At 43.9% G+C, this 12,105-nt stretch overlaps 1 protein-coding gene across 5 annotated transcripts in view; it reads left to right on the top strand.

Moving 5' to 3' along the window:
- The first annotated feature begins 105 nt into the window (after positions 1–105).
- The window catches only part of DMGDH (dimethylglycine dehydrogenase), a 53,292-nt gene continuing 41,292 nt past the window's right edge, over positions 106–12,105 (top strand). For 2 of the 5 annotated variants that reach the window (XM_035099563.2, XM_035099567.2), the window contains exons 1-5: positions 108–558; positions 3,441–3,609; positions 7,469–7,567; positions 9,343–9,507; positions 11,725–11,929. In XM_035099563.2, the coding sequence (XP_034955454.1) occupies positions 449–558; positions 3,441–3,609; positions 7,469–7,567; positions 9,343–9,507; positions 11,725–11,929 (748 nt within the window). In that variant the 5' untranslated portion in view covers positions 108–448. The other 3 variants (XM_035099565.2, XM_035099566.2, XM_035099568.2) reach the window with 3 other exon arrangements.

The following is a 12,105-nucleotide window of genomic DNA, read 5'->3' as shown; positions in this document are numbered from 1 at the left end:
GGAAAAGCACTTTTTAAAATACGAAAGAGTTGGTCTTAGGTTTGGGTGCGCCTCCACCGCGTCTCGCCTCCCCTCAGGGCGCCAACGAGGTTTTCTTCCTTCACTTCCCCTGAGCCCCAGTTCTTGTCTCCTCGCCCTGACACCTGCATCCCTAGCTCCCAAGAAGCCAGTTCGGCGGGGGGAACCCACCCAGCAACTGCTCAAAGGGAGAAATGTTTCAAGATAACAACACCACCCCCATAAGCTGCTCTTTCGCCTTCGAGGGGCGGACCTGGTTCCCTCCGCCGTGGGGATTGGCCGCGGAGTGAGCTCTGCCAACTGGAAAACGACGGCTCAGCCTGTCTGTCTTGTGGGGAGCAGCGGGAGCGGGGTGCACTTTGGGAAGGAAAGAGCCTCCGCTAGCCGAGCCACCATCTCCTGAGACAGACAGACAGAAAGAGAAGAAGCCATGCTCCGGGGAGCCCTGCGATGGCTCCCGCCAAAGCTGTGGGGCAGGGAGCCCGCCTGCTCGCTCCCTGCTCGGCCTTTTGCCTGCAGCCCGACGACCACTGAAAGGTGGTGAGTCCAGCTTCAGGCTCTTGCCTTCGCTTCTTGTCTAGCGTCGCTGGCCCGGTTACTCTCGAGTCTGGCCTCAAATAAAGGCTGATTCTGTGTGCATAGGCAGCTAAGCTCCGCTGTGGTGTTGGTGGCTGTGTAATTTGTCCCAGACCCGAGATTGGGAAGTTTTGGGTGCTCCTGACTTAAAAAGAGATGTTTTCCTATTTTGTGAAATTGGTCTGAGGCAGAGATACTTGGGGGGGGGGGGTGTCCCGTTTTACATGCGTAAAATTATTAAAACATAGCAGGGTGTGAGGATGCGCTTAATTACACCTGAACAAATTTAATGTAGGTCCTGTGAGAAGTCAAATTAATATTTGGTTACATTTTTATTGCATTGTTCCTTCGCAGAGTTCAGGGTGGTAGTATCCTGTTGTTCCTTCATCTTCACAACAGAGAGAAGCTCGCCCCTTTATCACCTGGGAAGCTTTGTGGTTGAATAGGGATTGGAACCCAGGTCTTAATGTCCTAAGTCGTTTCTAAAAGGCTGCATATATTCCTGCTTGCCTTTGATCCATTCTTGGCATACTTATAACTCTACAAAATTGCCTTTTTCTCCTCTAACAGTGTCTGTGGAGGTGTTTTTGGGGTGCATTTGTATGCATCCTGTTGTAGCCCATACTCTGTAACTCCTATGCAGGTGTGAAATGTCTTTGCTAAAAAGGTAAATGCTTTCTCCGAAATCCTTGCATGTTGGTGACACTGAGGTGTCCCTCCCTCTCCCCATCCCACAACTATAACCTTTAGAGATCAACCAAAATTGAGAGAGGTCCATTCTGTGTCCATTCCCACATGGTGTATTATTAATACACACTGAAAGGTAAACACACAATTGAAGACCTTTGAACATTAAATTGGTATACCTCAGCTCAATATGGAAGCTGCCTTTAGGGTGAATGAACCTGTGAATGGTTGTGAGTGGTGAACAGTTGTGGCTGCTGCTCACTTGAGCTGGTAGAGCAGTGGGCAGGGCAGCTAACAGCAACTGGAGCTAGGGATAAGCAAGAGGCAAGCTCACTTAATCCAGAAACACACACTGGGCACTTCTAGACTGTCACCATTGTATAACCTCCCTGCCCAAAAAATAAGAATGAATGCTCAATAAATAGCTCCATAAACATGTACAAACAGACATGTACAAACAGACATCCCAATACATTTTGGAACCTGAGGTAAACCACCAAATGGCGCCCTCCACCCCACCAAGAAAAATGGGGTGAGTGAAGGATCTACATCAGGAAAAAAGGAGGAATAAAGATCTACATCGGGATCTCCTGCCCCTGTGGATCCTGCTGCCTGAGGCAGTCATTTCACCTGTCCTCATGGGTGGGCTGGCCCTGCAAACAAAGCAGGACAAAAGCTCAATAAGCGGGTCATACGGAAGCAAACATAGACCTGACACATACACAAGTGTGGCAGGGGAAGAAAGCACAGCTGGGGACTCGGAGAAGGATAAATGGAGATGTTGAAGGCAGGCAGGGGGGTTCTGCATGGCACTGCAAGAAAGTGAGTCTTTCCCTCCAGCACGGAAACCAAAAATCTTGTGGCACCTTGCCTCTGCTTTAAACAAAAGTGGCACAATCTGCCTGCTCTTTCTGCTGCTTCCTACCCAGTGTCTGGAACAGTATGTTGACTAAGCTCCTCTCAGATTTGCAGCAATGGAAGCAGCAGTGTGATTAGCTGAAAGCATTCTGAGTGAATCATCGTTACAGGTTAGCCGTGTTGGTCTGACGTAGTCGAAACAAAAGAAAAAAAATTCCTTCCAGTAGCACCTTAGAGACCAATTAAGTTTGTCATTGGTATGAACTTTCATGTGCATGCACACTTCTTCAGATACCCTGAAACAGAAGTCACCAGACTAGTGAGAGGGTGGGGAAGGCTATTATTCAGAAGGGTAGTGGGAATGGGTGATTGGCTGATAGGTGTGATAAACCTGTTGACGACTGTTAACTACTGCAATTGGTCTTACAGGGAAAAGCAAGGGGTGAGATGGCTAAAAATAGCTTTATCATGTACAATGAGTTAAGAATCCAATGTCTCTATTCAGACCAGGTCTCTCCATGGTTTTAAGTTTGGTAATAAGTTGCAATTCAGCAACTTCCCTTTCTAGTCTATTTCTGAAATTCTTTTGTAATAAGATAGCTACTTTGAGATCTTGTACAGAATGTCCTGGGAGATTGAAGTGTTCTCCTACTGGTTTCTCTGTCTTGTGATTCCTGATGTCAGATTTATGTCCATTTATCCTTTGGCATAGGGTTTGGCCTGTTTGTCCAATATAGAGAGCTAAAGGGCACTCTTGGCATTTTTATTTTGAATGAATCCTCATTTAGCAACCTGGATAAAATGGGAGGTGAATATTTTGAAGCATTCTCAGCAGATTGGTAGTGGGTGTCATTCTGAAAGGAACAATGTTATGAATAGAATCATTGAATTGTAGAGTTGGAAGGGTCCATGAGGCTCATCTAGTCCAACCCCCTGCTATGCAGGAATCTTTTGCCCAGCATGGTACTCAGATCCACAACCCTGAGATTAAGAGTCTCATGCTCTACCAACTGTGCTATGATTTTGCACAAAGTGCAGCAAATAAGTCTCATAATTGGCTAGCTGTTTTCATTCTCTAGGAAAGATGGGGATTTGATTTTCATTCTCTTGGAAAGAAGGGAATTTGATAATTTATTTATTTGTTATATAATTTATTTTTTAAACTGAGGCTTCTTTCACTCTGCCATCTTAGGGATGACAATATACTTCTTGAACTATTTATGTAAAATACATAAGAAATATGTATTTCAGTATATAAAAAAGGCAAAGAAGCAAGATTCCTGTTTCTATGTTTTTCCTAGGGAAGAAAAACCTTCTTTAGAAGCAAGATGGAAAGATGCAGCAGAAACAGTAATTATTGGAGGTGGTTGTGTTGGTGTGAGTCTTGCCTACCACCTGGCCAAGGCTGGCATGAAAGACGTACTTCTGTTGGAAAAGTCTGAACTCACTGCTGGATCTACATGGCATGCAGTAAGGGAAAGTTCTAACATATTCAATATGAAACAAGCCATCCGATTTCAAGTTGCATAATAATAACAATTCCACAAATAATATAATTATTGTCATTCTAAATATAGCCTTTCACAACTCATTAAATTGTCTCTCATAAACACAGTGGGAATTTCCATAGAGCTAAAACTCATTAATTACTGATGCTTACTATGGGAGCGTGACAGAATAGCTCATCCATTGCATGTTTGGCAATTGGGCCTCGCAAATGCTACCATCATAGCATGTAACCTAAGCAAGCGGAAGCAGCCCCCCCTTTAAATTAACGTGTTTAGTTACAGCTCCTTGCCAAGGGTGCAAGGGAGCCTAGGTACACCTCTGTGTCTTCTGAAGCAGGAAAATCCTTCTTGTACCACCTGCATATTTCAGGAAGATTGCTCCCTACCCATACAACTGAAGCCAATAGAAGCCTTTTTGCAACACTGGGTTTTTGGGGGTTTTTTTGCAGGGGAGGGACAGCACACAAGGAGGAGAATTTTAGCCCTTTCTTCATCGACTGTAACTTCCCTGCAAAAAGACGCCCCATGCCACAATTATGCATGAAAAAGGCAATTATTGCATCCAATAGAGGGCTTTTAAAAAAGGCTAATTATGGAGGGGGGGAGACAGAGGGACGAGAAATCTGCAGGGTGGATGAAGGGGCCCCAGGGGGTGTATCCGACCCATGGGTAGGGATGTTTGAGAATTCATAAGAAAACAGAAACAGGAGTGGCAATTGGCAGTGTTTGCTTATTTTCCCATGCCTGAAACAGAAATCAATCCAGCGAATGTGTTTAGCATTCACTGTTGTTGTTGTTGTTGTTGTTGTTGTTGTTGTTGTTGTTGTTGCTGCTGCTTTCAGCCTGGAAACAATACGTAATTGATTAGCTTCCCCTCACATTTTCATCGTGTTTCCTTTGCATTGAAATGAATGGGGTGGAATAATGACAACATAATTTATATAATTAATTACACGTTAGGTAATTTCACTACAGTTGACAGCAAGATGAATACAGTAGCATAGTTTTTGGCAGATGATGATTACAATGGAGTGGAAGCAGTGGTGCCTGCTTACAAATACAGGAATGACCGTTCCCCACATAAAGGGGAGGCGCATTTTGCGCAGTCGCGTGCAGCCCCCTGGGATCCCTGAGGCAGCCCTGGAAGTTTGGAAGCCGGCACTGCCTACCTGGGCTGGATACTGGTGTTCTCTGCCCACTCAGTGAGCCGTCCAATCCAGCCCAGGGAGGCGTGCCGGGGGGATTGGCCAGGTAGGAACAGGTAACCTTACCTTGCACACGGTGAAAGTTGAGCCATTCTTGGGAAGCAGCTTACAGATTCAGAGCTTTCCCACCCTCCACTCTTTAAACTGATACTTGCATTACAGGTTATTTCTTTCCACAGGCGTACACACACGCAGGCGCTGCTACGACAAGGCTGCTGTTGAAGGGCCGGAAAGGAATTTCCCTGCATTGGCAGGTTTTGCCTTTCCCGTAGCAATTCGTCACAACTTGGGAGGAATCCTTTAGTCATTTACATAAATGGGCGGGGCGTGGGGGCGGTGACCCCCCACCCCCATTGTGGCGGCGATAACAGGGTTCCTGTAAATGGGGCAAAGGGGGGGCATTGACCATACGCATAGGCCGTCATTGCCCTCCCCCTCCAGCGGCTGCGATCGAGGGGGGGCGGGCTGTCTGCTTGAACATATGTTCTCCAGAGTTAGCCCAACCCCCACACATGCTGGGCAACCCTGAAAAATTACCCCACCCCCGGCTGGGGGCTGGGAGGGATATATGCCCAATGCCTGAGCCAAGGTCTCCCTACATCTGAATTCTTAATAAAGTTGTGGCCAATTTTAATCCCATCAAACGTGGTCTTCTGTCATTATTCCGCTCGGGGGCTGCCTGGGGTTTTGGGGGGACTCCGCCTGACTGCGCAATGGAAAATGATGCCTTCCTACAACACTACGCATAGACCAGAAATTCCACATCTCTGAAAGTGACAGGGCTCCAATGTTTGACCTGAGTTAATGTTGTATCTTAATTCTGCCTCTGCCTTGTTGTTAAGATTGTCAGGATTGCATTGAAAGGTGAAAAACTCTTTCACTGATTTAATGGAGAGAGGAAGGCCATTTGGCAAGGTTCCCTGCATATACTAACCATAGCATTCACAGAAAAACAATCTATTTATATTTCTGTAGTTATGCAAGGCATTCTGCTCCATGTGGGAATTACAGATTAGTAGCTGGATCCATATTACACAAACTGTGCAGTGACCTAGCTAGTTACCAAGAAGAAGTTGTTTTCAGTAGCTTGCAGCCTCAGGGTAATCCTAGATATCATATCGTGTGTCAGCGGTGGTGGCTGTAGTAAAGCCAAATTAGACATTACTAACATCTGCTGAAGTGGTATACATTTCTAGTCACCTTGCATATTCATATACTATTGTAAATTATCAAAGTAGCACTTGATAGGCTTTATGAAATATAGTGACTCTGAAATTTTGTGCACATTTGATGCTGTTCTCAGCATTTGATTCTCAAGCTGTGTTGATGTGCTTGCCATTGAATTTTTAGGCTGAAATCAGATACACACTTAGGTGGGAGTAAGTCCCATTGAACTCAGTGAATTCACTCAGTGTTAACCACTTAAATGATTATGAATTGATGAGCTTCCTCTAGCTTGCTTCATAATTTAAGCTGTTGCAAACTTTGAGAAAACTCAAGTCTTTCCAAGAATTCTCTGAGAATGCTCAGAAGATGCTGGGCCCAGTGGAGCTCTCCATTAGCTCTCTTTTATCGCTAATTCTCCACCCCAAATTTACGCACCAGAGTGGTGACGGAATTAGTCCAGGTTGGCGAAGCCTATTGCAGATGTTTTGAAACACTCCTGCAGTATTGATATCACTGAGGATATTGATCATAGAAGTACAGGCAGCACTAAGTAGTATGATACAAACGGCACTAGAGCAGAATTGGAGTAAGGCCCTGCCCTTGTATTCCTGTAAGGTAGAGATGACTGTGCTGGTTATGAACTATGTTGTGCTAGAATACTGTTTTTAGTCTTGCCATGCCTGTGCTTATGCAGCTGATGCACAAGAGAGAAGTAAAGCTCTAAGGCAGGCATGTCAAACCTGCGGCCCTCCAGATGTTTTGGACTACAATTCCCATCTTCCCCAACCACTGGTCCTGCTAGCTAGGGATCATGGGAGTTGTAGGCCAAAACATCTGGAGGGCCGCAGGTTTGACATGCCTGCTCTAAGGTATGAACAAGTAAAACAAATCTGATGGAAAGAAAAACCTTAAGTGGGAAAATCCTCCCCCCCCCCCGCCAAAACCCCAGCTCCATAATAATTCAGTGGCATGGAACATTGAGGGACTAAGAGGGGGGGAAACTGGGTGGAAGGTGTATAGAGCAAAATAGATATGTAGAAGGAACTGTCCCAATGTTCAAATAGGTCACTTCTTGGTTCTCACGGAGAAGCTCTTTTTCATTGTTCCCGGGGTGGAAGAGAGAGTTGTTCATAGATGTTAATGGAGAAATTAAATAATTTAATGTAGCAGGGATTGGGCACAAATGTGTCTGTCTCCTCCCTCACCTCCATAAAACCTCAAAAAGTGGCAGTGGTGGAACAAAATTGTCTCAACGGAGTGGGGAGCTCAAAAAAAGCTCAATGGGGGACCCAACATGCTTAGTGGGGAAGGGGGAGGAAAACAGGTGATTGGGGATGGAGTGGGGTGGAGCGGCTGGAACCATGAACAGAAGCATTCTACGCTGCAATGTTTTGTTGAAGACCCCCCCCCCATTTGTATCCTTTTTTTTTTGTTGTTCTTTTTTAAAAGGCAGGTTTGACAACGTATTTCCACCCTGGAATAAATCTGAAGAAGATCCATCACTACAGCATCAAGCTTTATGAACAATTAGAAGATGAGACTGGACAGGTGTGTATCTTTAAATATATTTATTACAGATCCAAAATATATTTATTACAGATCCCTTGCACCTTTGGCAAGAAGTTGACCTGGCTATTCCAACAATTTAATCCTTGCTAGACCCAGGAATTAGAAGTGACTCATTAGTCTCCCCTAACGTCTCCCCACCACACAAACTCACCATACTATGATAATGGCAATTTGTCAGGACCCTCTTATTCAACTTTATGAAGGTTGAGGGGGAAATAATTTCCCTTGTTTCGCTTTGTCTTTTAATTATTGGTTTCATTGTTTGCTACTTCGGAAAATACTAATGAGTGTTTAAAAAATATGTTTGAACATTAAAGTATGACTTGTATTAGAATAATAGAATTGTAGTGTTGGAAGGCGCCCTGAAGGTCATCTAGTCCAAACTCCTGCAATGCAGGAATCTCAACTAAATCATACATTATCAGATAGCCATCCAGCCTCTTATTAAAAACCTCTGTTTGTATACCACTGTCAAACAGTTCTTACTGTAAGAAAGTTCTTACCGATGTTCAGAATCTCATTTTTGTAACGTAAAGCCATTGGTTTGGGTCCTACCTTCTGGAGCAGGAGAAAACAAGCTTGCTTCATCTTCTATGTGACAGCACTATAGATAGTTGAAGATGACTATCAAATCTCCTCTCAGTCTCCTGTAAGCCAAACTAAACATACCCCAATCCCTCAACTGTTTCTCATAACGCTATGTTTCCAGACCTTGGATCATCTTGGTCGCCCTCCTCTTCACATGTTCCAGTTTATTATTATTTATTATCTTGTTATTTATTTCATTTCTATACCACTTTATATTTTCAAGAAAAAATCTCAAAGCGGTTTACAGCATATTAAAACATCAATAAAACAATCTGAAGAAAGTCTAATATAGAGTATACAGTCAAAGCAACATAATTAATGAAAAACTAAAATATTATATTAAAGATTTCAAAATAAAACATTACAAAGGAGGTCAACTACAGAATACATATTTAACACAAAGTTAACAAAAAAACTTAAACATTTCAAAAAAACATTGCTAAGTGAAGTCAAATATAAAATGCACATTTAAAACAGCATAATTAACAAGAGAATAAAATATCATAAGCATGACACAGCTGTTTAGCAGGCATATAAAGATGGGGCAAAAGAATCCAATAGTTAGCATTTGTTGTCAGGCATATCCTTCTTAAATTATGGTGCCCAGAATTAAACAGAATTGAAAAGAAAGCTAAAAATTAAATTGGTTAATCTGTTGGTACATTTCAAATAACTATAAACTATAAAGCGTCTCCACCCTCATCGTCCAGCCCGGACACTGAGGACCAGCGCTGAGGACCTTCTGGCAGTTCCCTCACTGCGAGAAGTGAGGTTACAGGGAACCAGGCAGAGGGCCTTCTCGGTAGTAGTGCCTGCCCTGTGGAATGCTCTCCCAGCAGACATCAAGGCAATAAGCAACTATTTTACTTTTAAAAGACAACTGAAGGCAGCCTTGTTTAGGGAAGTTTTTAATGTTTGATGCTGTATTGTTTTTAATATTTGGTTAGAAGGATGGGTGGGGTATTAATATTAATAATAATACTGTAATAATAATAATAATAATAATAATAATAATAATAATAATAATATAAATTTAATTATAGCAACTCATTATTTATTCTGTAGCCTGTTCTGAAGGTACACTGCGCCATGGTTATTATTTAGGACTTTTTTTTGGACTGCTTGTAAGTAGGGAACCTGATAGTCTTTTTTTCTGTTCCTGTTAGGCTGTTGGGTTTCATCAGCCAGGAAGTATTAGAATTGCTTCAACTCCAACGAGGGTGGATGAGTTAAAATACCAGATGACTCGAGCTGGTTGGCACCCAGCAGAGCAGTATCTTATCAAGCCAGAGAGAGTACAAGAATTATTCCCTTTATTAAACATGGAAAAGGTAAACAAATTCAATTATTTTATTTCCAAAGGATGTGAAATTTATTTTACATGCAAAAAAATATGACTCTGTGATTCAATATCCCTCTTCAAAATTTGAAGATTATTTAATAGTACACAACTCTATTAAATCTTTCTAACATGAAACCTTTTGAAAGAAGTTGCCTCAGGCAGCAGATTTTACAGAGGGTGCCATTTTTATGTATCCAGTATCCAACTTAGTGTGTCATTTACAGAATGAACTTCAGTCTGGGTGAGAAGAGGTCATTCTGACAGGATCTACAGGTGCAGAAATGTTACTGGCATTCTGCAGGCTGTGCTGGGTACATGGGTGTAGGCAGGGGGGGCAGGAGGGGGCAGTTGCCCCCCCTAGAAGCAGGGCCGCTGGCCAGCCTGCCCCGCTGCCTGCCCAGTGCCGTCTCCCTTCTCCCTGGCTGGCTGTGGGGCGGGCGGAGGGAAAGCCCCCGAGCCGCGCAAAGCGTTTGGCTGGCTTTCCCTCCGCCCGCCCCACAGCCAGCAAAGGAGAAGGGAGAAGGGAGACGTCCCTTCTAGCCGGCTGGCTGTGGGGCGGGCGGAAGGAAAGCCAGGCAACCGCTTTGCGCGGCTCTGGGGCTTTCCCTCCGCCCACCCCACAGCCAGCCAGGGAGAAGGGACGTCTCCCATCTCCCTTGCTGGCTGTGGGATGGGCAGAGGGAAAGCTTTCCCTCCACCCGCCCCGGCGATCGCAGAGGGGGAGGAGGGGATCGGAGCAGCCCAGTTTCGGGCTGATCCTGGCGCCCCCTTGCCCCTGCCGATCACGGAGGGGGAGGAGGGAGTCGGAGCATCCCGATTTCGGGCTGATCCTGGCGCCCCCTCGCCCCTGCCGTTCGAGGAGGGGGAGGAGGGGGTTGGAGCAGCCCGAAATCGGGCTGCTCCGATCCCCTCCTCCCCCTCCGTGATCGCCGGGGCGGGTGGAGGGAAAGCTGGCAATGGAGAAGGGAGCTTTCCTTGCCCCACTATGGCCCCTTCCCCGCCCCTTGGCCTTGCCCCCCCTAATTTTCATCCTGGCTACGCCCCTGGCTGGGTACAGAAGCAAGGCTCGACTATATGTCTATTGGGATTTATTGCAGAAGGCTCAGCAGCTGACAGTATTGTAATGTTCAATGGATATTTGTGATCTATTCAAAACCAACTTCATCAGTGCTGCAAAAATGAAACAGAGCAACTTGGACATGGTAGAAGAATCCTTTATTAATATGTGTAAATATATTGGTCTCTTGGTGTAACAAATCCTTGGTAATTCCTAAGGATTTGATCAGAAACAGCCACCAGATATTCAGACGAGGGAACAAAGGACACTTTGAGTAGTTATGTTGATCGTGGTGACAGTAACAATGTATTGCAGGGGCCAGTGTTTTTTTTCTTTTAAAAAATGTTTAGGGGTACTCTCATTTTTCTACTCATATTGAAATACTGCCCCTCGATGAGGTCAAACTTAGATTCACAAAATGTTCAGGGGTATGTGTACCCTGTGCCCCCAGAAAAAAGCACTGGTGGTAGGGGCCTATGGGAATTGTAGTTGAGCAACATCTGGAAGGCCAAAAGTTCCACACACCTAAATTGGTTGCAATTCTGTTCTCCTGAACTGAGTAGCAAAACACCCATTGGCTGCATTTCCATGTTATGGAAAGCCACACACACCGTACCTTTCCTGTTTCACTCTTTGCATTCACACTGTTGAGAAACAAATAGTGAACTCTGGCATTGCGTTATATCTGGATTAGCTATCGGGATTTGTTTCATTCCAAACAAATACGATAATAAGCCAAGATTTGTTATTGGCTTACCAATTGTGGTTTATTTGAATGAAACAAATCATAATCCCTGATTTGGAAGTAACACTAAGTAAAGGATCATAATTTTTACAATGTGTAGGAGTGAAGCAAGTATGATCAGTTCATGTAAAAAAGACAGTATTTTTGATCTACTATTATGTGTGGACACAACCATTGATTTTCATGAAGTATATTTGATTAACATTTGGTTTTTTGCTGAAATCCTTAGCTACTTTGTTCTTTCTTACATCCAGATTCTGAATTTCTCTTTCCTAGAAATTACACGCAAGTGTCCAGTTCCCTGTTCAAAGGAGTCCTAATATGTAGATACCCTCCATTTCTAACATGTTGGTTAAGAAAACATAATAATACTAATGCAGTTTCATTTTGTTTGACCCACTTAGGTTTTAGCTGGTTTGTACAACCCTGGAGATGGTCATATTGACCCTTACTCACTCACCATGGCTTTGGCTGCAGGGGCCAGGAAATATGGTGCTCAGATAAATTATCCAGTCCAAGTAACTGACCTAAAATCTAGAGCAGATGGAACATGGGAAGTTGAAACTCCACAAGGAATAATTCGAGCAAACAGAGTTGTGAATACAGCTGGTAAGAAATGAAATGTATTTGCACGTCTTTGGAAAATTTAATACCCTAACTGGGCCAGATGAAGTAGCTCACACTAAACACAGATTGAGCACAAATGCTCTAATGAATGCCATGCAGAAAGCAAGTGATATATGCTTTGCATTAGCTATTTGATGACCTCCTGAAAGATAATTTGG

Source organism: Zootoca vivipara, chromosome 11 (genome assembly GCF_963506605.1).
Source record: "Zootoca vivipara chromosome 11, rZooViv1.1, whole genome shotgun sequence".
Classification (NCBI taxonomy): Eukaryota; Metazoa; Chordata; class Lepidosauria; order Squamata; family Lacertidae; genus Zootoca; species Zootoca vivipara.
The sequence above is the reverse complement of the archived record's forward strand: the minus strand, read 5'-3'. Positions and strand labels throughout refer to the sequence as shown.